The sequence below is a fragment of the Bombus pascuorum genome, chromosome 12 (genome assembly GCF_905332965.1).
Source record: "Bombus pascuorum chromosome 12, iyBomPasc1.1, whole genome shotgun sequence".
In the NCBI taxonomy this organism is placed as follows: Eukaryota; Metazoa; Arthropoda; class Insecta; order Hymenoptera; family Apidae; genus Bombus; species Bombus pascuorum.
Window position 1 is genome coordinate 4,380,735 of NC_083499.1, and position 27,115 is coordinate 4,407,849.

At 35.4% G+C, this 27,115-nt stretch overlaps 1 protein-coding gene across 14 annotated transcripts in view; it reads right to left on the reverse strand.

The window, feature by feature from the left end:
• Positions 1–27,115, reverse strand: part of LOC132912501 (TLD domain-containing protein 2) — a 299,067-nt gene that overhangs the window by 59,431 nt on the left and 212,521 nt on the right. For all 14 annotated transcript variants that reach the window (XM_060969971.1, XM_060969970.1, XM_060969966.1 and 11 more), the window contains one exon: positions 7,306–7,370. In XM_060969971.1, coding sequence (XP_060825954.1) covers positions 7,306–7,370 — 65 coding nt within the window. The remainder of the gene's footprint in view (positions 1–7,305; positions 7,371–27,115) is intronic.

Genomic DNA, 27,115 nt, shown 5'->3' on the forward strand with positions numbered 1-27,115 from the left:
CTGGCGGCACTTTTGGATTTTTCAGAATCTGCAATTGCCGGGCACAGTGCTGCTGGCGACTTCGCAACTTCCGAAAGCCTTCGAGTGTGAAGAAGATAGTAAAAATATGAGTCCTTCGATCGAGTCGCACCAAGTACCTAGATACTTACGAACAGTAATGTACACTAATTTTCTCGTAATACTTTCAACGACCGCCATCAACTGCAATACGATCGAGCGATTCGTTATCCACAAAGGAGCATTTTAAGCGCGATTTAAAGAGAGCTGCTCGTTTGAAGCTACTCGGACTGTGAAATCGTGGCTGAAAAGGCAGCTTTTGAAGTGACTCGCCTCAAAAAGACGATCCGTCTTTCGTCGCAAACGATGTCATCGGGACTTTTTTTCACCCCCTTTCTCTACGCAGTAAAACTCAACCGAGCTAACGAGTGACTCGCGGTCGACTAAAAGCGGAGAGAGACGATGACTCGGCGAGAACTCGCGGAACGTTGCTTTTCAGCGGTCCAGGATAGGGGGCGAGCATCGAGCGTGCAAAAATCGAGCCATGTAATAAAGTACGAAGAACGATATGGTTGGACGAGGGGCAAAAGCACCAGGTTTCATTTAAAAAGTCTGTCAAGTGGCAGAGAAGTCTCGAAGGAGTCGTTTACGCTCGACGAAACTGCGAGGAGGAGCAGAGAATTTGTCGATGTTCCTCGATGGACGAGTAAATTTGCCATTTACCAACGTGGATAGAAGTTCGTTATATCTTTCGGTTTATCGCGGACAATGGAATTTTTCCAAGTTGAAAAATTAAATTATTCTCTGACCGAATTTGCGAATCTTGTTTTTGATATGGCACTCGTGTTTTGCTTTGTGTCAAATTTAATTGAAAAATTATACCAACTTCTTCGTTGATTAATTAATTTGTTCAATCTTTGGTATCTTCGCAACGCTCTTTACGACGCTATAGTAATTTATATAGTAATTCTTAACTCATTTGTGTATCAACACGATCTGTTGCAAAAATAATCGAACTTCTTAAGCCTAAGAAAAATCAGTGACATCGATATGAAACTTTTGAGGAAATAAATCCTTCGTTATAGCAATCAATGTCAGAGCTGAGTTCGTTCGAAAAATCTGGTTCCGTTGCATGATAATGTATCAATCGTGCGGCGGCTGTAACTTCTTCTCTTGAGAAAAGAAAAAAACAAATTAGAATATTGCTCCACCCACCAGTTCGCCAGATTTAGTACCGTGCAATTATTGTTCATCTTCGCGGCCTCAAATAACAACTAAGGGGAAACGTTACGATAACATTGGAGACATGCGGAAGGCTGTAACAAGCATCCTGAAAGTGACAAGAATTCCACAAAAGGACGTGCAACGATTATATGACGCATTAGTTAGTCGCGGAAAAATCATTGTATCGCCGCAGGAGGAATGCGTATTGAATAAAATAAAACATTTTCTTCAAATCAATGCGTTTGTCTTGTTACCTTTAAAAAGATCGGTTATTTTTTTTGGACAGACTACACACGTGTGAAATCACGGTACGAACGATCGAATGATGATTCTACATCATTGACCGACGAGTAAGACGAGAAAGAAAGAACAACGTTTCTTCGTTTAATACGTTCATCGTTCAGCGTGATTCGGCTAAGTTTCCTGCGGCGCCCAAATCCAACCGCCGGTACGCAGAATGTAAATAGAGCGACAAGCAGGAATTCATCGTTTATCACCTTCGATTCATTGTTTATCGCCTTCGATTCATTGTAAAGAAAAGATTATTTATTTCTGAAATGGAGAAAGCGATAAGCTTTCCAGTTGGAGTATTCCGAGGGATTTCATGGCAGATATCTCAGATCTTTCATTTAATCGAGGAGCATACTTGTGAGACGTGTATCAGTGATTTTTTCATCCTCAAATGTTCAGTAAACAGCGTGAATTCAGTAGCGTGAGTCAGGAAGTGAGGAGAGTAGTGATGACGGAGTCTATAACTATCGTTCGAAGTGTCCAAAATCACCCCAAGTGTGTTTGGAATGTTTTAACGAATACCATGCGATATAGAATAATGTAATATATTATCCAGAATATAAATTAATAAAAGGTATGGTATAATGTGTTTTTAATATTTTTATGTTGTATGTCCTATATATAATATTGTATATTTAATTAACTCGAACAAGAAGAGCGTCACCATGCTTTGGCGACGGGGTCCCCACGGAAGTATACCCGTCGCATAGATACGTGCGACGTGGCGACGAACGTGTTAAGGCTTGGTTTTCGACAAAAATGAAAATCCATCAGGTATCCGTGTATTAACCGCAAGTTTCGTGTTATGACATTTCTGTTTCAGTTCGTGTCCTTATTATTAAACACGGACAATGTCGCGATTTCTTTCTCGATTAACAAAATAATTCTTAAAAAGTGCCATCTTTATCCTTATTTACAAAACCATTGGAATTAAATACAGAATAAAGGAAAGTAGTAGTCAATATCGGAATATAACAGGAATAAATAAAGAGGAAAGAGTAACGACGTACTAGATAGGCCAATCTACAATAACAAACTCGAGTAATTTTCTACCTAGATATTCGAAGCTGTGAAAATTTGAAAAATCTCCAAGATTCCTAAAGATTAAGAATAACAACTTCGACTTTTGTATCACTGTAATCCTCAAGTATCCTTAGAACAGCAGCCAAAATATCCGAATCTCTTTAGGTTCACGTCGACTCCCCTTGTATTTCGTTCAATACCCATCGAATACCATCCACATCGACTGTATTTCGGTCGTGGGAGTGCATCGACGACAGATAAGAGGTCCAGCCGTATTACAGACATTAATCGATGAGCGATGTGAAGGGCACGGGAAACGTACGACATAAGCCAGAGCTCTAATCGGTACGGAGCAACGACGATTACACCAGGATGCACGGATTATAGGGCAATCATGGTCGTTTCAGTACCGTTGCCAGGGATAATGGAGAGACCGGCGGATCGAACGCGAGAGAGCTCATGAGAACTTTCTATAACGGTTCGAGTCACTCGATCTCTCTGTTGCCTACGTGTTTATGTAACCACTTACGTGCTCGTTATATGCAGAGTATGTCTGTCGATATTAAATTGCTATCTCAAAGCATCGTATGTTGCAGTCGAGTAGTCGTGAATCGACCAACGATTCGGATTTTCCGATCTAGCGATAGGATCCGAAGCTTCGAAGTTTAGAAAGTCTCGAAACTCCTGGAACCTAACTCGATGTTATAATTCTAATCCACTAAGAGTCAATGCTCCCTTAACGCGGTGTTTAATTTGCAGCGTTCTTTCAATCGATTCATATCGTCGGATACAGCATCTTCAACATTGTTACTATGAATGAAAATTTCAAGAATTTGCTCGATACCTTTTCGTCATTGTGCATCTTCCACATGAACTTCTCGATTTTATGAAACCTAAGGTAGTTGAAGCATTTCCCTCGGCTGTTAACGGGTTAGGTAAATCGTTGCTTCGAAGAATCGCGCACATTTTGCTTTCGAATGGTCGCGAATCGAGCAGCGAGATCAGATTTTCCAAGGGCTACGGGGCGATGTTGCTATCGTTTGGCGTTGGTTTCTCTTTTCAGAGAATATAATGCGCGACGATCGTGAGCAAGATAATCTCGAGAAAGGTATTACACGAGCAGCGACGCGAATCGTTGATAGATTCGAAGAAATCCGGATCGCTTTTTCCTTGAAGAGATTATGGAGATCTATATAGAGCGACACCGTGCATCCTGTATATAAGATAATCGCCAAGGAAAGGAAATTAGAAGGGAAACTATACCGAGAAGCAATCATGCCTCTCCATTTGCGAATATGCTAGCGCGTATGTCCGAACGTTCCGGAGAATGAAAGTTTGCTCTTTCACCAATCTCCATGAATTTGAATTTTACGAGACACGATTGGCATACGTGTACGGAATAAATTTCAATTTTATCACTAGTCCGCGTTAAAATTGCGAACAGATGTGTAATTACGTAAAGGAATCGTTCAACTAATTCCTGAGATCCTAATCACTGAATGTAACCAAATATTTATACCGTGCAGTCATAGAGAGTACTCTGTACGTTTCTAAGACACAATCTACCGAAACAAGAAAGCGGTACAAATGCAAATAAGTGAACCATATACGATATGTAGCGTGATCGTTTCAAAATAAATTGAAAGTTATTACAAAATAATAAAAAATCGCCGTCTATTAAAAAATAAAAATCAAGATATCGCGATTAAGTGCGATTTAATTTCACATGTACGATACAATCGAGGTCAGAAAAAGTTAGTCAAAAGTGGATCATCTGTCTGCAATAAGCAATGCTGTTGTCATAAGGACCAAGCTACTCTAGTAATATCAAAGTCGAAGGTACTAAGATTAAATACGACTTAATGTCAATTTTAAATTCGACCATGGATACCGAAGAGGATCCAAGGTGCATTATTTATTGACACGTCTGATCTAATACTGGATTCTTTCGTCAGAATCGCTTTCATAAGAATCGTGGTGATTACCACGTTATCTCTCCCTCCCCTGCCCCCGTGAAATGTCGTATCGATTACCAGCAACGCGCGTGTTCGTCGAGAAAGTGAGCGTCGATTTGCGAAAGGCGTATGTGCACGCTCAAGAAAGCATAAGCGTGTCATTATGCAACCAGAGTCCAAGTGCTTGAGTAATTTAGCGTGCGTACACACCGACCTGCGTTTCGTTCAACCTACCTCATGCTCGTTTCACCGAGCCAACCTTGCGTTACCAATAAACGCTATATTCGCGCCAAAAACCTCGGCCAACGAAATCACAAGTAAATTTATTCTACGAGCTTTCGAAATTATCTCTCCGTAGTCTTCCATGGCTTGCAATCTCGAAGAGCGTATTATTATTATTCGTGAAAAGCGATTTAATCGTATTATCGACTCATCACTTATCGAAGACTCGTTTGTTGTCATATTGGGCGTTTCTTCGATTTTTTATTTTTTAATGATAGAACTCTTAAATGTAAAAAATATAAGTTTGAAGAAGAGACCACTATAGGTAGTGACTATAGGTAGTAGCAGAAGCTTTGGTATTTTTTGAAGTTTGTGTCCTTTCTTTCAACTTTGCAAATTATTATATTTACAGGATCGTTGAAAATGGATAATAAAACATGATTTGATTTGATAAACGTAATTTGATACGAATAATGAAACACATTTGACTGTTACTATCGTAGTGAACCTTCTCAGGTTAAATAGACTTTTATCGAAATGTAGATAGACAAATAGATTTATCGCAAGAATGTAAACAAATTCGAGGAAAATTATCATAACACAGAAGGCTTCTGTTACCTTTTTCCTGTCCATATTTCTCTTCCCTCAATGTTGAAAACTATGCATACAATATGTTACGTAAGTGTTAATAAAAGTTCTTCGAATATTTATCTTCTAAACATCTGTTCGCCACTCGATCAAGTTTTCTAACAGTATTTCTAGATTCGATAAATTTTTATATCAAATAAAATATACAAGTTTGAAGATTACGATGATAGTGGCGCTACATAGTTAGATAATCTAAAATCATCGATCACACGAACAACGAAGAACGTGGAAATGACAACAGCGAACGATTAAACATTAGGAAGTGTTTCACGCGCAATAAATTTCTTGTCTAAATAAATATATAGACAATATTTCATTCGGTAGAAAGATAAGAAAAGAACATACGCGAGCTGTAACGGTTTGATAATTGAAGATGAACGAGAATTTCCTGATATTTGCTGATAAACTATGTGACGATGAATCATGCTCGACGACTCGTTGAGGCACGTGAATTTCATCAAATGTGTTGGCCAATCATTCTTCTGCGCTTTGATCTATGAACCGTGTTCATAATTAAGTAAAAATATCTTATTGTAGACGCTTGAAGAATTAAAAGTAGATTCTTGTGCAACAACAATAAGAGCAACAGATTTCTATGAATTTTTTTGACTAACTACTAGTTATGTGGGGCTAGATCTTTTTCATATGCATCATGAATCATGATCTTGAAGTACAAATGTAACTTTTTTAATTTCAACTTTGCTCGTCGTTTATTAACTTTTTAAACTGGCGATAATTGAGAAACCGATAAATCAATTTCTGATAGAAAAGATCGTTCGCTTTGTTCGAAATTTCTCCAAGAATTGAAGATGAAATTTTTATTTGATTATTTACTGATAATATCTGTTTAAACAGTATAAACTCAACTTATCCGCTGAAAAAGGTCAATTTTTCTTTAAAATACACTAGAACTTTCCAATCTTTTTTTTTTTTTTTTTTTTTTTTTTTTTTTTTTTTTTTTTTTTTTTTCAAAAATAGTTTCGCTATCAGCGTAAATTATAAGAAAATTTCTTAACTTCTGCATTTTGATGATTGTGACAAATGCTACACTGCACTCCAACAGTGGTTACATCGTCAAAGGCGGTCACATGACTTGTACGATATATAATAAACAGTAAGAAAAATTGAAATAAAAAAATTAAATTCATACTCCAAGACTGTTTACTTTCATCCTAAAAACGTCTAATCTCACACGATCAGTGGTTGCTTTAAAAAAGATTTGTAAAAGTCACTTGGTTTTATTGTTATCAACCCGAGAATCTCTACTTAAATTTATGATTAGAAATCCAAGTAGCAAGCTGATTCGTCTTCCTTCATTTATGATGAATTGTACGATACGAGTTTATTTGTAATCGAACACGTTTTGGGTAAATTTGACTGATGTACGTTTGATTACTTTCGTTGATCTACTCTTGGAAATTTAGGCCAACTTATCTCTGATAACTTTTTCGCACGACAAAACATTCTAATATTTCAAAGAACCGCTTGAGATGTCATGGAAAAGTATATTTGACAACGTCTGCTCGAATGACTGAGAAATATAATCTTAATTTCTGCATAAAGATCTAACTCTTATCAAAATGATTACAGAAGACACACTTTTTACATAAAGAAAATAAACGAAACAATAGGTAAAATTAGATGTTCCTGAACAAAAGATGCGATTTTCACGAACACAGTTTTAGACAATTAATCTTCGAGCAAAGAGAATAGATATAAGATAATGCTTAAAATTTGGAGCATGTGATTTATGCGAATTCAATGCAGTGTGTAAATAACGCGTATGGAATGGATCGAGCGATCAGAACTTCGCGCATGAATCAAATGCATCGTGGCAGATTCGATCGATAACAGATATTTATGCATTCTCGAGCAGAGGTTACGTTGCTTTTCCTTGACTTTCAATCGTTTCCATTCGTCTTGCATAGAGGAACGAATTACTCACAGTGTAGGGGATGATGTTGAAGTTTAACCTTGTCGACGAGCCATCCTCGCTTTCGCTGTCTGTATCTGAAAAAGACAGATCGAGAATCGTGAGTATCATTTCAAATTAAGCTCGGTTGTCACGTTAGTCAGGCTGCAATAAAAATCATTCGATCGTAAATTATAATTCAGAGGGAAAATTTTATTACGCTAGGCTCGAGGCTAAAATAGAAATTGCTTGGAATTAATTAATCATTTGAGAAGACATAGTGCTTGCTCAGGAGACGCCCATGATATTTTACAACTTTATATCACGAGCCACTCCAAAGTCGAATTTCTGTTTTCTACCAATTTTCTAATTCCACTTAATTCTCAATTCACGATTGATTTCTGATCTTTTTGAAGGTATACGTCGATGTAAAAATCAGAAGATACAGAATGTAAGAAAAGAGAACACAATCAATGTCCGACTAGAACAGAGAACTATGATTAATCACAATTTTTCCCCATTTAATTGCAAGCAATTCTTACTATGTCATAGTAGAGACGTTTATGATAATTCCAAAGTTTCAGCAGATAGTAACGAATTCCTAAAATACGCAAGATAGTGAATATTGAAAATGAAGTAAATTGAAACAATTATTCATTCGCTCATGGACAGACTGCGGACATTTATAGAAATTCATAGTTCTCGCAAGAATAATATATGGTGAAACAAATGAACGTATAAAAATTCACGGTCTAGTGGCAAACCTAAGATGCACGAAATCAACCGTATTATGGCATTATGGCACGCCTGTGCGAGCATTCTATACAAGCGTTGAAATCTCCGACATCGTCAAACTTCCAGTCACGTATCCATCGTGTCGGAAACTCGAGGAAACGTTCTAGCTACGTAGACGCGGCTGAGGACGAGCGATTCAAGGAACAATACCGACTTAATTTTCTAATTCGCCGTATGGCAGAGCTTTGTGACGGCAAACAAGCGACGCGGGCGCGCGATGATAAGCGAACGGTTATTATATTCGGGGAATAATCAGGCAAATACGTTTGATCGTTGTTAATTTAGATTGTTGCAGCGTATGTAGGAATCAAGGGATGTCAGGCTTTATCCGAAAAAATTAATGAAGCGCGTTCCCATTGTAACATTCGCGATAAAGTGGCAATTTATGGGGATGTCGTAGCGCAATCATATCGATTTCAATCAGCTGCGTGTGGCAATTTTTTTTGAAGAAGGAAATCGAAAAGATAACCGCGTGTCGCGAGGAAAATGATCGCTGCCCGTGTAAATATCCAACTATGCACACAAAGACATTTTCCATCTCGCTGCTCTTACTTCTTCACTTCGTTTCTGAATTAAACGAAGATCGATAGAAATATTCAGAAATATTCACTAGAGCTACCACACCAGTCAAACTGACTGGTTTTATAATTTTATTTTAAAATTCCTATTTCATGTTATATTTTTGTTCCGCAATAATGTAATGACTTTCGCAATGACAACTAAAAGAATAATATAACGAATTTTATTTTGTTTTTTATCTTTCAAACTCAAAATAATTTTGTATCAAGGCTACTTATACCAATACCAGTCAACATGACTGGTATATCTCAAAGTGTAAAAGGGTCCTGTAATCTGTTTATCGAACCCCAATTAACCAGTTTCCTCGTTTTGTATAACTTGCCACACGTTTTTAAAATTTTTACTGTGTATCATTCAATATGATGATATCAGTTATCAAGAAAATTCCGGATCGATCGCTAGATCGTTAGATGCTAACACTGGAAATACCACAGCAGTCAAAATGACTGGCTCTGCAATTTTATAAATGTGTCAACCCTCGTTTAGAGATCCCAGATGGATTAGTAATACCACATAATATGGAATTGCTTCTGTAAGAAAGTAATGAATCAATAAATATAAAAATATTCTATTATTACGTATTTTTTAAAGACTAGTCATTTTAACTGGTTTTGGTAGAAATAGCTCCGTGTTAACTATCGGTACTTCTAGTGTTAAATTCTACCATTTCTGGTATTTCAATATTCGAACAACTTTGCGTTTGTTTAAAAATTCAATGTATCGTTTGGAAACACGGTAAATAGATATCTTAGTGGTCGTCCAGCGATATTTACGAAATAGTCGAGTAAGAAAATTTTAAATAGTTTGCGTCTTCGCAGCGAAACGTTTTGGGATAAAAAAGAAAAAGATTACGTGTCTATGAATCTACTAAAATATTAAAAAAATATTTAAAATATTAAAATTCTACTAAAATATTTAATAGCTTTCGGCGGTTTATTTGTTTCTTCGCTAGTGGAAACGACAAGGGAACAAAAATTCTCACGTTACCGATACAGACACGAAGAATTGTTACATTCATAGAATTGCATTTTCAGTCGATCGAACATGATACTTTGGTATTATTGCAGACATTATTATTAGGGTTAGCTTCTCTTCATGAGAAACGGTGCACCTTTTGGTAAAAGGTCACTGAAACGCAATCCCATAGCCAGGCACTTGAGCGATTATACTTTATTAAAGAAATATTTGAAAAGACATCGGTCGTGACGGCGCGCGTTTCTTCAATGACTCGTTATAATTTGTCCTTTTATTTAGAACCGTGGAAATCCTTTCATTATTTTGCTTTGGAACCTGGTCGGTCGACTTTCTACAGCCACGGAGTACGTGCGTTAACTCGTCGTGTATTATTAACATGCTGATTTCATCTTTGTTCAAGTTATTAACATGCTGCTTACTAATTTTCTTTGACTCAGCAAGAATTTAACTCGACCGTTCGATTCCGAGGAATTTATTTTCTGCAAATTGGAAACTACAAAGGAGGAGCAGCGTAATGAGTAACATTTCTTTACAGTGAAACAATATCGTGTTAATAAAATTGTCTCTTTATTTAGTTTCACAGCTGAATATGTTTTCATGTATATTATATATATCTAAGAATAAGAGAGAATTTTATTGTACTTGGTACGATTTTCGAAATGTTATTGTCGATGGAATAAAACGATAGTGGTCTCGCGGCAATTCCTCGTGGATACAAAGAATATAAAAACTTACGATCTCTTTATGCGCGATTCTCGCCACAAATGCAAATGACGGAAGTTACCTGGCGAGAATGCAGGTTTAAACGCAAGTTGCAATTAAATTAATCACTAAGCGCGACGTCTCCGTTACACGCCGCTAATAAAAAAGATAAATGTTCGCTTACACGAGCGTAATAAAAATAACGGGAATTATCTTAGTATTTTTTGTTCGGAGTTTGAAAGATGAGCCGCCTCCGTGGTCTACGTTTCTTTCCATTCAAACGGCATTTAAACCTCTACAGAGACCAAGTTATTATACCATAAAAGAGAGAAGAGAATTATTTTGTATCCTCTAGAAAAAAGGATTTCTGGTCGCTGTATCTTCCACTTAAGCCGCAATTAAACTATTTTCTTTCTTTTTAATTTTATTTAATGAAATTGAATTTTAATTTATCGAAACTTAAAGAAAATAAGATATCTACGATATTGTAACAAACTACCGTGTCTGTACCATAAGTTAATTTGTTGTCGTTAAGACGAAATATAGCCAAAATTAAGTATACACGTTTCTCGACATTTCCAAACAGATTAATCGTCGATATCGAAGTAAATCCACGATCTGCCTGGACGACACTCTCATAATCGATTACTTTATTCGAGCGTTAAACTGTCCGAGTTATGGCTGTGCCGGTTATCCAACGACGTTAAAACGTTAAACGTTTCAAAGACGTTTGTTCACGTAATCGATTTCTACCGTTGTCTACAGCTTCGTTTCGCGTCTTTCGAATCTATTTTACCGTAAAAGACACGATCGTTTAGCCATGAAAATCGATCGAAATATCTGTTAAACTTGGTACAAGAGCGATACCTGTGCTTTCAAAGGAGGAACTGTGTTCAAAACTCTTGTAGGTGGATGTCGGGGAATCGCCATTCGCGGAGAAGTACACGACATAGTCGCGAAATTCCTTCTCGTATATGTAAATCTTGCTTGAATCGTAGTCCAAGAACTCGAACGACGAGTTCGACGTGCTCGAACAGTCACTTTCCATTATTCCCTCCGATCATAAATCAACTGACATCCAATTGCAAACTACCATAGTCTCTTCGCTATACTACTGTTCCATATTGTGGACACATTCAGTTCATAATTATATATTCGGACAAATTGGTGAATAGGGCAGAGATGGAATAAACGGGACATTTCTATTTCGAACTAGATATAACAAAAACCGAAAGATCATTCTGCTTCTAACATCGATGATATCGATGATAATCAGAAGGCTGGCTGTAAGGTATAACTACACGTGATACTAACAAATTTACCTGTCTTATCTTTTGCTTTTTAAAACAAGTGAATTTCGTCCCTTTTTACATCAAAATAATTACGACAAAATTTATATGAAACTTGCGTACGTATTTAAAAAGCAGAAATAATTATCACATTAAAGAACAAAAAGTAATCGATCGACGGTAAAATATAATTCATAAACCAGACAAAATTAACGAAAAAAATTGATATTAATTCATAGTAAAACTGAAAAATCTACAGAGGAGCTTATAATAGTGAACAATCGTGATTAACATAAATAATAAATTAATAAACTGTTGTTGTGTTCTTTCGCCACAAATATGGCATCTCGTGTTACGTACCATTCTTGAATAAACTTGAAAAGCTTGTTCTGATGTAGCGTTAAAGAAGCCAGTCGCTAATAATACTCCGCAAAAAGATTGGACAAGCTACCAAAAATGTTATTTTTAATACAGAAAAAACTCGCGCGTCAGTGTTACAACATCAGTGAAATAACAACGACGCGAGGAAACGATTGCACGTGTATGAATGACGTTACAAAATAAAGAAACCATCGTTGCGAGCAGATCTTTCGTCTTTATGTTTATAATGATGTAATATTTGCAATGTCTCTGTCAAACCACCTCTCTCCTATAGTCAACCAACTTATAAATTACATAATAATTACTTTAATATTACATATTATTATTAATTACATAATAATAATTACGGTAATAATTACTTTATAATTAATCATATTCCGATTCTTAACCCATTTGCATCCAAACGCTGTGACTGTCTTCTATCACCAAGCGCGGATTATTACGCGCGCTGCGACTGCTTTTTATTTTAATCGCTTAGTATTCTTCAGATGTGAGAGATCACGTTTGACCCGTTTGTCAGCATCTCGCCTATATCAGTTTATTATTTTCCAAACAAGTCTTACTTTTGTTGTGAAAATCTTTTTAACTGCCACTATGAGTAAGTACTGTCAATCTTAATTAAATTTAACAAATTCAAGTTAAATTAAACTAAAATTTAGTTACCCCAATGGATTTTGACGGTCTTGACGATTCGGATCAAAGTATACAAATAGGACATACTCGAAAACGTATCCGTAGGATCTCATCAAGTGAAGATAACGAAGTTTTAAATTCTAAATAATTTTTTTTTAAATAATTAATTTTTACTTTTTTCCTCTGTTATAAAGATTGTAAGATGCGATGTTTGCGAAGTACAGTATTTATTGGATCTACGACCGACCGCGTACGGTGAGTCAGTTGAACGCCTTTAATGCCTTTTCAACTGTTCTCTTAAGTAGGGCCATGATGTAAATGGGTTAATCCTCGAATATTGTCAAATAGTATCGTTGGGTTATAGATAGTCGCCAATTTATTATACCACTTTATGTTAGATTACAAAAATTTGCTTAATTTTATCTCGTATTTGAAATTCTTTGCGATAGCAATTGCTAACAAATATTAGATCAAATAAAAAATTCCCAAATTAAGTGATATAGTCCAAAATTGTTATGGTATCCAATGACCCAATGAATTAAATTTCTACGTTTCGATATTGTTGAGGGTTAAGGAGATAACCTGCACGTTATCAATAAAATACACAAAAAGGAATCATTTTGGAGTTTGGTATGATTTCGAAGGTTTGGAGGAATTGCAATGTTTAATAGTGAGAAATGTACAGGTCTCTCGACTTCGAACTTTTAACGACGTCGACGTTAATTTTAACGGATCCTGGTCGTAAATCGTGTACAGTTAGAACATTGAAAATTTAGGTTTACAACATGTGCTGCATTAGCATACAGCGTGCATGAAAGAGTGAAAGACAAATGAGAGAAACACGTACAGCACCTGCGAACGCAATTACACTGTGACTTGATCGATGGCACTTCGTTAACCTATATAAGAAATGGCGCCAGGACTTTAGAAGAACAGTCGACCAACGATTTTACGTTGTGCATTTAAAAGAAACTTTGTACAATTCTTGCAACGAGTCGAATTGGCAGATATAAATACAACATTCGTTGTGGAATATTATAATTGTGATGAATGTGGCGAGCATGTATTTTGAAAATTTTACAACTTTGTTTAAACGTGTTATAAAATTAATTTGCCCCTCAGAGTCATTTTATGTACACGATCGAGGTAATATTGTTAGCGAAATCTTATATGTGGCTACAAGTCACCAACCAGTGCTAATAAACTCTCTTGCATAACACGATAATAAGTTTGACGATAAAACGAGTAATTTTACGTCAATTTTATAAATTACGAGCGATTTAATTATCCTAGTCGATGTAAAATAGTAAGATTCCTCAACAGCAATTCTGCTACAGTTTATAATTTATTTACTCATTTATTTATTTATTTTCTAGAGTCTCGTGTATCATGAAATTTTCTTGCTAGCACGAGACACGTAATTTTGTCATAACGAGAACATTCTATAAATTTTCAAATTTTCCTATTACAATACTTAATAAATAAACTTTCTTGTTAAATAACTTTCTAATTTTATTATAATTTTTTCGCACGAAACAAGGAAACTACGAAAGAAATATTTTCAAAATTCTTAAATCTCAGAACTCATAATCCTTATACGACACTTCGATAATAAAATTTGTTAGTCGTTTTGTAGCGATAATTTAAAAGATCACTCGAGTAATGGGCAATTAGAGAATTTCAGAGCTTCGGAAGTGTACTTTCGCGAGTTATGTCTCGCAACGAATGTGTACATCCAAGGCTAAGAAAGTCAGATTCGAGCGAGTTGAACGAACAATTACTTTCAAACGGGAAAGTGTACAGCTGTCTCTGTATTAAGGGACTTGTTCGAAATGCTGACGGAGGACAAAGAAAACCGGATTCGGAAACATTCTTTCGTCAAATGGCCTTGCTCTTTCCTTGCACAAGTTGGTAATAGTCTATTGCTGAAGTCGAAGTTATTCGGCTATTCAAGCAGCGCGTGTCGTAATTAATCTTCGAATCGTTAGGCAAATTCAAGTTCGTAAGTGTAACACTAAGAAAATGGAGGAAAATTCTTTCAAGTGAAAACTCGATCTTGTCAGAAACTTTCGCACAGCAACGTATATTGGTAGTTACGATAGTTTAGGTAATTCAGGTTCAACTAACAAGGGAGAATCCGCAAAATTATGAAATTCAACAAATTATGAAACTTTGAGCACAGTCGCTTCCATTAATATTCGAACAGTCTTCAGAGCAAAATTACTTCTTCGAAATGGCACCAAACGGCCTCGCTTTTTTGAGACGTCGCAAGGATTGGTTTACTAGATGGCGCGTAAAATAGATCTCGAGGAAATTGCGATTGGTCAGAGTTGCGAAAAAGATAGCAGGAGTCACTTTTTACAACTTTTTTATCAGAGCCTGTAACGAGAATTTAAATGCTACGTTCTGTGGGTCTACGTCAGTTGCATGCACGGTGAAAATTTCATCGAAATCGATTAACGTTGCTGCGAGCTACAAACGGTTAAAACCGATGAAAAATCGCAGTTTTTCACGACTTTCCACCTGTTACAAATTGTAACAAACCTTGCTCTGCATCGATCGATTTCGATGAAACTTTCAGCGTGAACGAGAACCAACACGAATCTACAAGACGTGGTGTTTAAATTCTCATTACGGGCTCAGGTAAAACAGTCAGGTAAAAAGTGATTGTTCCGATCTTTTTCGCAATTCTGACCGTAATGCGGTTTTTTCGAAGAATCCTCTTACAGACGAATTCTTCTAACTTTTCAAAACAAAAGCTTCACGTTTAATACTTTGACTGCCACGTTGATCATATATGACCGGCCACTCTTTCTCCTGAGATGCCACGGTGGTCATTGGTGACCGGAGCGCTTGAACTTCTTACGATTGTAAAAATTGAATGAAAATTGACAATTAGGGCATTTTGAATATAATAGATAAATAGAAGATACTTTGAAATAAAAAGTGCCCCATTGAGCAATTAAACATTTTTATTAGAACATCAATAAAAAAATGAGAACAAATCCTGCATCTAACGGTGCACTGTGTTTGTATCCATATCTTCTATCCATGTCTTCCGACGCTCTGAAATTCTCTAATTGCCCATTACTCGAGTGATCTTTTAAATTATCGCTACAAAACGACTAACAAATTTTATTATCGGAGTGTCGTATAAGGATTATGAGTTCTGAGATTTAAGAATTTTGAAAATATTTCTTTCGTAGTTTCCTTGTTTCGTGCGAAAAAATTATAATAAAATTAGAAAGTTATTTAACAGGAAAGTTTATTTATCGAAGGGTAATCTACGAATATTATTATAAACACACCTTAGAAAATAATTGTAAATGCTGCTTTATAATCATACAATTGAAGTTAGAAGTGTGCACATACCTTACTATTATATATAGAATGAGCAAATACTGTTTACTAATATCTTCTACACGTTTCAACAATACATTCTGCACGTTTTGCTTACGAAATAACGAATGCGAATGGTTTGTTGAAATAAACGAAACCCTGTTATAATATGTCGCTATCAACTGTTACCAAGGCGCCACAGTGGTCACCCGTGACCACCAATAAGATAAACGGTCCATTGGGGAAGAATGTCGCCTTACATCATCAATTTATTATTATTTTGCCATCATATGCTTTGAATAATAAAAATACTCCCGTGGTGTCGAAACATGTGATTTCGGCGTGGTAGTCAAAGTGTTAAAAAGTTATTCCCCCTTCAAGAGTACCCTTGAAAATTCGGCTATTTTCCCATTTCACGTTAGACCTCGCGAACTATAAGAGACGGAAAGATCTATTTTCAGACAAATGTTACGCCTTTTAATCATAGCTATCGTTGGCTAAGAATTTCCACAGTAAGCAAAAAATTGCGTAATACATACTTCCACGTATGCTAAAGATTCATGATTGTTTGAATTTTCGGGTTGGGAATCCTTCCTTGTATACACATAATTTTGTTTGGTCTATGTATTTCGCTAACGGTAGATATCCAGTTTAATAAACGCTAAACAAGGTATATACGATATCCATAGATACTCATATTTCCGTATTTACTAAATGAAATCTTATCGACGCCTGATATATACTCCATCGATTATCCTCATAGTAAGAAGTGAATAAACTGATAAGATATAGATGTAGATATTCGTGGTTTCTTGAACATTCCAGCAAATTTGAGAATTCGAATGATCGAAGATGAAAGAAAACGAATGCGAAACAGAATACCAGTGACAGTAACTTTCTAGCACGAGCAGTGCTCGTGTTTCGTGTAGGTCAGCCTTGGGGGCTCCGGTCGACATTGACTCGCTCTTAGGATGCTTCTCGAGTCTTGACGGGACGAATAAATATCTAGGAAACTGGGGAACAAGCTCTACGAATGCAGCTACCAGGTCCAGAATTCGAACGAATCGATTGCAGCGAGCTGCAGTTACTATATCAAACTACATCATCGATAACAATTAATATTCTTCGAAATTATAACTGAAAATAACTGAAAAGTCATAGAATAGGCGTGGTTTTAGAATTCACATGGAAATATTTATGGATCGTTGCTTGTGAGGAAAAAATATTAAAAAATAACAATTTCAAGTATTTATTGCATTTATTGGTCCGTAATTTTTTTAATTGAAGAGCCGAAGCGATGAAAGTTTCGAAATGTGGAAAACGTCCAAGAATCGTTATTTGCGAAGAAGAAATATTGAAAATCGATAAAATCGAGATACGTAGTGGAAGAGTGACAAGATAGAAGTTGACCAGTTGAAAGGAAAAAAAAGAAAGAAAAGATAATATCGAGGGTAAGAATAATCGAAGAATTTCAATATTTTCATTTTTATTGACAAAATTTTGCTCCGTGCAATGATAATTGCACAACTGTATTATCTATTTTTGTACGTATTAATGAATATTCATCGCAACTCATAAGCCTGCTGTCTTTAATCTCTTCTTAGTGAGTTCAGAAATAAGTATCTATCAACATAGCTGACTCGACTTTCTCGTGTTTCTTTTCTTTGGTTACAAAACTGCGCCACAGAAAAAATGCACGAGAAATCAAGAACTGACGAGAAGAAGAAGAAGAAAAAGGAAATGGAACATTAACCGCGGAACAATTTATCAGCATATTGATATTTCTTGCGTCACATTTGCTAATAAAAAACTGCTATTTTTCTCAGATGCTAACACGAAGATAATTTGAAGCACTACCAATCCCTAAGAGGAATACAACAATATTCCACGAGATAACGTATAATATACCATTTGTGTTCTTCTATTAAGGTTAAGAAAATCGTTCGGGTTAGAACCGATTCGTCTTACATATTGACAAGTATTATGATTTCGATATCTGCGTAACTGTTCACAACTTAAATTTCCCTTTAGAGAAATTTTATAAGTCATAGGTTTCAAATTACAATTGCTGCAAAATTCTTCTTGAGAGGAAGATGGCAAGATCGATAATAAAATAATTAAAGTTGCACAAACACGATTGTAACATTCGGAAAATCGTGCTACAATTTGTACATAAAATATCAATCGATAAATTACCGTGTAGGAAGGTCTAGATTGATCTTTGACGATTGCTTTTAAAGCATAGAAAACATATACTTTAGAAGGTTCTTTTAAATCAAGATAAAGATAAAGCATCCAGAGAAGAATCGAATGAAGTAGAGCAGAACGTCGAGTTCAATTTGATACGAGATTGAAAGTAGTTTAGGATGAAACTTTGTTGTTAGAAGTTCGAATAAAGAGACCTTCGCACCATTTACAATTTTCGTCTAAACATTGAACTTAAATAATACTCAAAGAATTTGATATTACATTTAATATTAATTAGCATTAAATGAAAAGGATTTTAACACTAGAACTACAGACAATTATAGCAGAAAAGAAATAATAAAGAAACGATACGGTAAGGTATGCTACGACGAACAATTATTATTACTAATATCAAAAACGTTGCTATAACGTGCAAAGATGCTGTAAACGTACGCGAAGAAATATCGGCCACTCTGCCTTCGTTACGATGGTAGAAAGTAAACCTTGACTGACAATGCGAATCTGTATGAACCTCTCCTTCTCTCGATTAGAAATATCTATCGCGTAGAAGATAATTAAGTAATGTAAGAACTCGTGAATAAAAAAATAAATTAGCGTGGTCCAGGATGGACGCGTACCGGATGTTACAATGAAGAGGCGAGATTTGTTTATGAAAAGATAACGCAGCCTGAAGGAGACTAGCAGACACAACTACCTCGTCATTTTATAGTTCCCACTAAATAGATACGTTTCGTATTATTTTTGCATCTTATTTTTTACTAAGTTGTTTTAGTTCGTATTACATTTTCATTTTCATTTCAACCACGTTAGTTCTAGCACACCTCACCGTATACGAAAAACAAATAACGCGACAGAAGAAACGAGCTATTTATCCATATACTTTGCAAAAATATACAGAAAATTGTCGAAACGAGCCGTTGTAAATCTACAAACGAAAATTTCCATCGAAAATCAGATTAGTCAATGATTTTTCGCGCTTCAACCAGTTAGCTGTTTTGGACGAGTACAGTGGTCATGAAGAAATGGCACTATTACGGCGAGTATACTCGTGATGCGTGAAAAGTAGTTACAATTTGCTGTTTAAGTCGCAATTTAGTAATTGCAGTAATAAAATTAAAGAATAAAACAGTCATTTCATTACGACTTAATTCTATTTTATAACAGCCATGTGTACTCTCTGTCCGACGAGTATACTCGTCATCGTATACATTTTGCCACACATTTTAGGTACACGCTTTTCAAAGAGACCGCGACAGCTAGCCGGTTAACTGTTCTACTATTAAATACAATGTAACGTAAATCATAGAACTGTCATCCGTACCACTCTAAAGCTACGAATGGAAATTTCTATGAAAACTTTCTCACGACTATGATAGCTCTAGCACGAAGAACGATATAATATAACGTTAAATAAATTACAAGAAAATTTTCAAAGGTACTGACGCGAATCCATAAACGAAGATACCCGCGAAAGATGACAAAATCAGTGATCTCTGGCTATGCCGATATTTCTAGCCCGAAGAACGATGTAACATAACATAATATAAATCGTAAGAAAATTTTCAAATGCACTGACGCGAATCTGCGAGCAAAAATTTCCCTGAAAAATAACAAGATCGGTGATCTTCTTGTATTAAAAACAACGTACGGCGTAACGTATCATTAAATGAATCACAGAAAATAGTTCAAATATACCGTTGGAAACCTGTCAATCAAAATAACATCAGCTACTCTGATAGCTTTTATCAAACACAATATACAACCACATAAAGAACACCAGAATCGATTAGTTAGGTTACGAGGCGAGACGAAATCGGCTAGACAAACAGTTCAGTCGTCTGTCAGCGTTTCGCGTTTTTCAAGGTAACAGGTAACTCTCGATGGCCATCGTCACCGTATCGCGCCAATGTTTCTTGCAACCGGCGTTACAAACTTCGACGTTACTAACACTACATTTCCCAACGTTAATCGGATTTCTTGGTCTCCACACTTTACGACGCCAGTATCGGAGATCGTTTGTCGTGGTGTATCAAAAACTTCCGCCGCGAAGACACGTTGGCTGAGAGACGAGACACGAGTGCCGTGACTACTCACGCGAGTCCCACAGTCGACTGACTATCATACAGCCATGTTGCAATCACGTCACCTTTGGCGCGATTATTTAATTCTAATATGTGTCTTTTATCAGCACGCGTATTTTTATCTATTTGGCACATTTATATCTATCCTTGCTACACCCTTCACAGCTGAATGGTATATGTAATAGAGGCGGGATGAGCGATAAAAGGGACATTTTTGTTTTCGAGCAGGCTGCGAAAAAGGCTAAAAGACCATTCTGCTTTTAGTCGATAACATTGAAAAGGTTAGCCTATTAGGCTATGACTGAACGTGGCATGTATTAGTATTGAGATATGTATAATTTTGTGTGCTAGATTAGATTGACCGCGAAGTAGTGATACATGTATGTGAATATGAGTGTGTGGAAGTATGTGTGTGCGCGGCGTCTCGAAAACAAGGAAATGTAGACTGTTAAGTATTTGGTATGGAAGAAGGTGAGACAAAGTGCTGAGACGCGTATAAATGTGTATCGACGAATATCCTTGCAATCGTTTATCAAATAACTCTATAACTATTTATATATAGATTCTAAATGTACACTTAATGTTCCTGTACCATTATTTCGGCAATTAAGATCCAAAATTATCAACAATTAGTAAACCTCTCTTTGTATTTATTAGCCGTGTTATTTTTTGCCTTTTTAGAAAGCTGTATTTTGCGCCTTTCATAAGTTCACAGTATTGAATGAAACTTATCGATATTTATGAACGGAACGGTGTAATAAAACAGCATGATATGAGTGGTATCTTTTTGGATACCAAACTCGTAATATTATAACGAAATTTTCGTAAAACTTACGTATCTATTTAAAAGAAAAAAAGAATGATCGAATCAAAGAATAAAGAATAAACAGTCGAAAGCAAAATGTATTGCTTAAATTCATCAAAATTAACGGGAACATTGATATTAATTCATAGTGAAACTAAAAAATCACGAGTGAAGCTTATAAAATCAAACCATCCTGATTGACGTAAATAATAAATTCATAAGCTTTTGTTTTGTTTCAACCAACAATCTCAAAGAATATTAAAAAATATTAAACAAAAGTTACCGGACATTTCACGTTACCATTCTTGATTAAACAACTGTTCTGATGTAGTACTAAAGAGGTTGATCATTAATAACGCTATATTTCGCAAAAAGCTTCGACAAACTACCGAAAATGTTGCTTCTCATATAGAAAAAATTCAATCGTGCGTTGCATGAATGGCGTTACAAAATAAAGAATTCGGAATATTTCCAATACCCCTTTCAATACGTGCCTTTTTCATCCATATGTCATCGTGCCTCTCCTCTAAAATAAGCTATGTACAGATTATTGTTATAGATAAGCACTTCTTAAACTTTTTCCATTCGGGATCCTATTTTGTTCGAGAACATTGTACACGATCTCAGTTAGATATATGAAAAGATACGTAAAATAGATTAAACCGTATCCTATTATTTAATCATTCAAGAGATGATTGATGAAATTTAAATAAAATTAATCGTTTTGAGATCAATCTTTCAAAAATAATAAAAATTAAGAATAATACTCTATTTATAGAAATTATAGCTCCAATTGAAGACATTAAATTTCAACAATGATAAGAATCTGAATATCGTCGAGGTATAGCTATTAATCCTAAAACATGTTGTGGAAAAAATGTTACATTTACTGCAATAAATATAATAATAAATTGATTTTTTAATTATTTTTGATTTAGTATTATAACGGTAATTAATGGATATCAATGGATATAATTGCAAATACTGCTTCTATGGATAAAACATAGTGAAAATGTCCTACTACATAGTATGTATTATGTAAGATACTATCATATTGATGAGTTAGATAGTATTACTCCTGTTAATCAACCATATGTTGCTAATCATCTAAAAATTTTAATTCCTGTAGGTACGGCAATAATTATTGTAGTTGAAGTAATATAAGCTCGTATATCAACATCTAATCCTACAGTAAATATATGATGAGATTAACAATAAATCCTAAAAATCTAATTCCTAATATAGCATAAATTATTCTTAAATTACCAAAAGTTTCTTTTTTCCCTCTTTCATTTATAATAGTTTCAGAAATTAATCCAAATCCTGGAAGAATTAAAATATATACTTCTGGATGACCAAAAAATGTGTAGTATAGTAATAGCTCCGGCTAATACTGGTAATGATAAAATTAATAAAATTCCTGTAATACATACTGATCAGGAAAATAAATTACGTAATCGTTAAACGATCCTCTGTCATATTTATGATTTTATCACTCATCATCGGTTGTTAGAACAAAATGCAAAGCATACGGACGAGACGAATGTGCTTGTTCATTTCGGAAAACGGAATTAAATGTTAGCTGGATATTTTTGGTATAACAGAGCATTTTTTGTATCTTGATTTTACAGTAGATGATAATAAAAACGTCGTTTCGCAATAGACACGTATAAAATGTTGTAATCGTGGTTAAGGCAATTTTTGAAATTCCTGGAAATTCTGTGTTAATGCCAAGCGAACGACCAAACCCATTTAAATGATTTTTTAGGAAGCTGGTGTTTCACGTCCATGTCGTTTTCAATAACTCAGTGAATTAATTGTCCTATGATCCTTTAACGAGAGACGACCGGCATTTTTCATTTCACTGGTGTGTGGCAGTTGCAAAAATTTCCACGAACCCATTTGAGGTGGCGACAAATAGTTCAACAAGATCCAGTGTATACATAGTGACACATATTGCTTACATTCCATGATGTTGGTTTGTTTCAGCAAACGTTACTTCAGCTCTGGTCACACCTTCGTATAAATTTCCTCTCCTCAATGTGTTATCTGCTGTTAATACTTATAATGTACACAGAAACTAACAGTATATGCAATATATAATGTAAACTAATTTACATTGTATATTGTTAAAAAGAAAAAGAACACTTTGAAGCATCTGAAAACACACTGTACTTTTAAAGGAAATTTTTTTATGGAAGCATGTGCATTGATTTCGAAGTGAAAGATACTAGAAATTATACAATTCTTTTTAAGATAACAATTTCATAAAAATTGTAAATAAAACGTACTGTAGAAGAAAAAAAAGTTAATCGGTAACTGAAATAATCTTTTACAAATTATCACAAAGTTACCAATTATATATAGAGATTAAGAAAGAATTATGTCAGTCTCTCTAACGTTGGTTATCAGATATCAGTTCTCGAAGAGTTAGCTATCGATATCATTTTTGCAAAACGATAGATAAACTGAGTGCATACGGATGTTCTAAATGCGATAAAAATCCGCGTAATTTTTAATAATCCCAGAGTTTATCCAGGTACATAAGGAAATTAGTATATTTAACGAATAATGGATCACATAGATGCCTAATTAATTACCTTTCGTTGAAAATTGCTTCGTATACGAACCAATTGAATTCTGTTTATCGGACTGTTTCATTACGAACGATTACGATCCTTCCATTAATTAGTTTCTACGTTTCTTTCGTACCCATAAACGAGTATCTAATTAAACGATGACGTTCGTGAAACAGAGAATGGAAACTCGCCATGTGAAATACCGGAAAGTTGAATATTTCCATAATACAACGGAAACTCGATTAATTATCCAAAAGCAATTTCCACGATCTCGAAGGATACGCAGAAGCAGCGGTAAAATGAATTTCATGTTAACATTTTAATCTAAGCTCTCCTAAGGAATTTTCGGAATTCGATCGGCGTTTCGTACTCGAGAGCAACACGCGATATTCCTTAGACACAAAACGAAGCCGGTTTCCTTCGATACGTGTCATTGGTTCCCTGATTAATCAGCTCATTAAGCGATAGAGCCTTACACATAGGGGAGAGTCGTATAGTACCGATAAAAACCTAAATAATTCTCGTTTCTACTCTTAATTAACTGCGCTATAGTCAATGCTATAAAAATTAATGAAAATTAAAAAATTGCAATTGAAATTATTGCCTCCTTTACTTGTCGCTTAGTATTTGTTGGTATTCAAAAGTTACTCGTATGCAAAGTCGACGGTTTTTAGCGTATTTTACACCTGTGAGCACGTTACTCTGACATCATGCTAGCTTCTATCCATCATAATAAGCGGAGCTGTTGGCTCTACACAAATGCACGTGGGTGGTGGCCACAACGCAGCGGGATCATGAGTCATGAATCCATGAGTATTAGTTTAGGTTGGAGCCGCGAAACGGCCGGTTACGTTTATTAAAATAATAAAAATATAAACTAGTATTCGGTGAAGTACGATTCAATTCAATGTTCAATTGCGCGGACCAATCGGATCGGCGGTTCTTAACATTTTATTTATCAAAGGACCTCGTTCGAATGATTTTTCGTTATCGCGGACACTCGAGATTTAATTAGTCGAAACTCTAAACTCAGCATAGAAGATAAACTAAAAATTTACAAAACGATAATAAAACCAATCTGGACGTACGGAATACAGCTATGGGGACAGCAGCAATGAGCCACATAAATGAACTAGAGTCGAGGATACTGAGAACAATAGTCAACGCACCATATATGTCAGACACGAGGATATACGCAGAGACTTAAAAATATCAACGGTCAAAGAAGAAATCGACAGGTACGCAGAAAAATACAAGGAAAGAACGGCAACACATCGAAACCAGTTGGCTGCTGAAGCGAGTAAAACAGATAGATAGAAGGCTAAAAGGAAAACACCTCACTGACCTCACTAAAGAAATAAAATAGTCAAACTCGAAGATGGTATCCCGCTGGGGATAGCCATCCACATGTTATTTGGCAATTAAGTTAGAAAAATTTGCCAAATGTCCAGCTAGACAAATTATAAAGTACAAATCAAATAATAAAATAAGAACTTGAGATTTAACTCAAAATTTAAATCCAGTTAAAACTGGTATCGACTGTATTTCGTCAACTTTTTTTCAGAGAAGGGATCTATTATAAGCAAATTGATACCGAATATTTTTTATTCGAATAATGTAATAACAAGCTGCGCGTGTGCGGACTTCGTGGCGCTCGGACATCCATAGGCTAAGAAACGCTGAATCACATGATGAATAGAAGAAATATGATCGTAGTACGTCAGACTAGCCTGTAAAATACGCTAAAAATTCTCAATTTTACATACGCGTAATTCTCGAACCGCTGAATTCCTAAAATTAACATTTGTATTTTGAGATTCGATGCGTCGAAGACTGTCGAACGACGAATAAAAAGGACAATAACTTTGTGTCTCTCAATGGAAAGTTACAACCCAAATAAAGGTACTGTAGTTCTAAGCAACGTACTTTTAGCATCGTTCTCTTCTCTTCAGTATCGCCAGAGTTCTAAGACGTCTAACGTTTACGTTGACGTTCCGCGCAACAAAAGTTATCTTTCACAGCTGAGTTTTTATTCCTCAGGCAATGAAATAGTTTTTTCATATCACGTACGTTGTCTCTAGACTATTAGGTACACACAAATGTCCTGGTCTTCCTAATTTACGTTGTATATTACGCACAGAGCCTAAGACTTTTCCCACGCGATTGTCGTGCAGCACCGACCAGATTATTTAAAAATATCGTGGATGAATTATTAGAAAAAAGGTGAAAACCTAAAAAAAAGATAAAAGACTAGTCTAAATTTTCTTTAATTTTTCCTATAGTTAAAATCCTTTCGAAAGAGAAAGCAAGTTAGGAGAAGAAGATAAGTAAGACAAAAGTAGCTTACCACAGAGGAAACTAGACTTTGATGAACAAGTCACTGAGTGCATCATTCACAAGGAATTATTCAACGAAGATTGGCAGCGATATATCAAACGAAAAGGTTTGTTTGGCTCGTGTGCAGCGTACAGACTACGAAAATGTGACAGAGCCATAAATTAGCGATAGAAAAACCAAGGGGGTTTAACGAACATCCAGCAGGCCATCGAAACAACAACGTAGAGAGTATTTCAGTATCAAAAAACAGTAACAGCATGGCCATCTTTGACCTGGGCCCCGGCGACATCTCCTCCATAGGAGCCAAATCCATAGTATATAAACCTTCTTATAATCAGCTGTCCACATTCTCTGTTCTAACACTCTGAACCGTCACTCTGTTGGATTCGTACAATAAATTTTGCTACTAAATATATCTAAATTTTAATTCTTTACATTATTTGTGAAACGTTCGAACTGCAATGCGAGGATATCACCGGTGATCTGTCAATTTCGTGATTTGTTGTGTCTTTTACGTGACAAAAACATCGATCAATCTACTTGTGATATTTGTTGACACGCCGAAATAGTTCTATTTTATTTAAATGTTTCTTACTAACATTACTAATTACTTAGATGTTAAAATCTATCAGTAGATAGTTTAACGGTATTGGATAACAATTTTTCAATGGTACATTAGGCTTGTCGGCCTTACGCTTTGAAGGTATAGCGCTTTGTGTCGCGAAGCCGTTGGAAATTCCGTGGTCGAGTGCCGCCACACTTATAATTCTCAATGAGAATCGATTGTAAACTTCTTCCAAATAAAAAAAATATTCGTGAGTGATTGAAACTTACGATACAATATACAAGGCCTCAAGTTAATGAATATTTTTAAAAATGTAATTACCTCCGCTTCGTGTGTTCTTTTCAAATTATCCTTTTGCTACAGTTTTTTTTCTTTCGTTTAATTTTTCCTTTTACCTGAAACAATTTTCACGTTATCTTTATATCTCTGCAACCTTGTATTTTATTTTCAATATGCGTTCGTTTTGTCAGTTTACTTTAATTCCTTTCCGTATTCAGTAATTCGTGATTCTGCTTTGCTGCAACTTGAAAACTTCCTGTTTTTAATTGCTACGCTACGAATTAATATTAATTAAA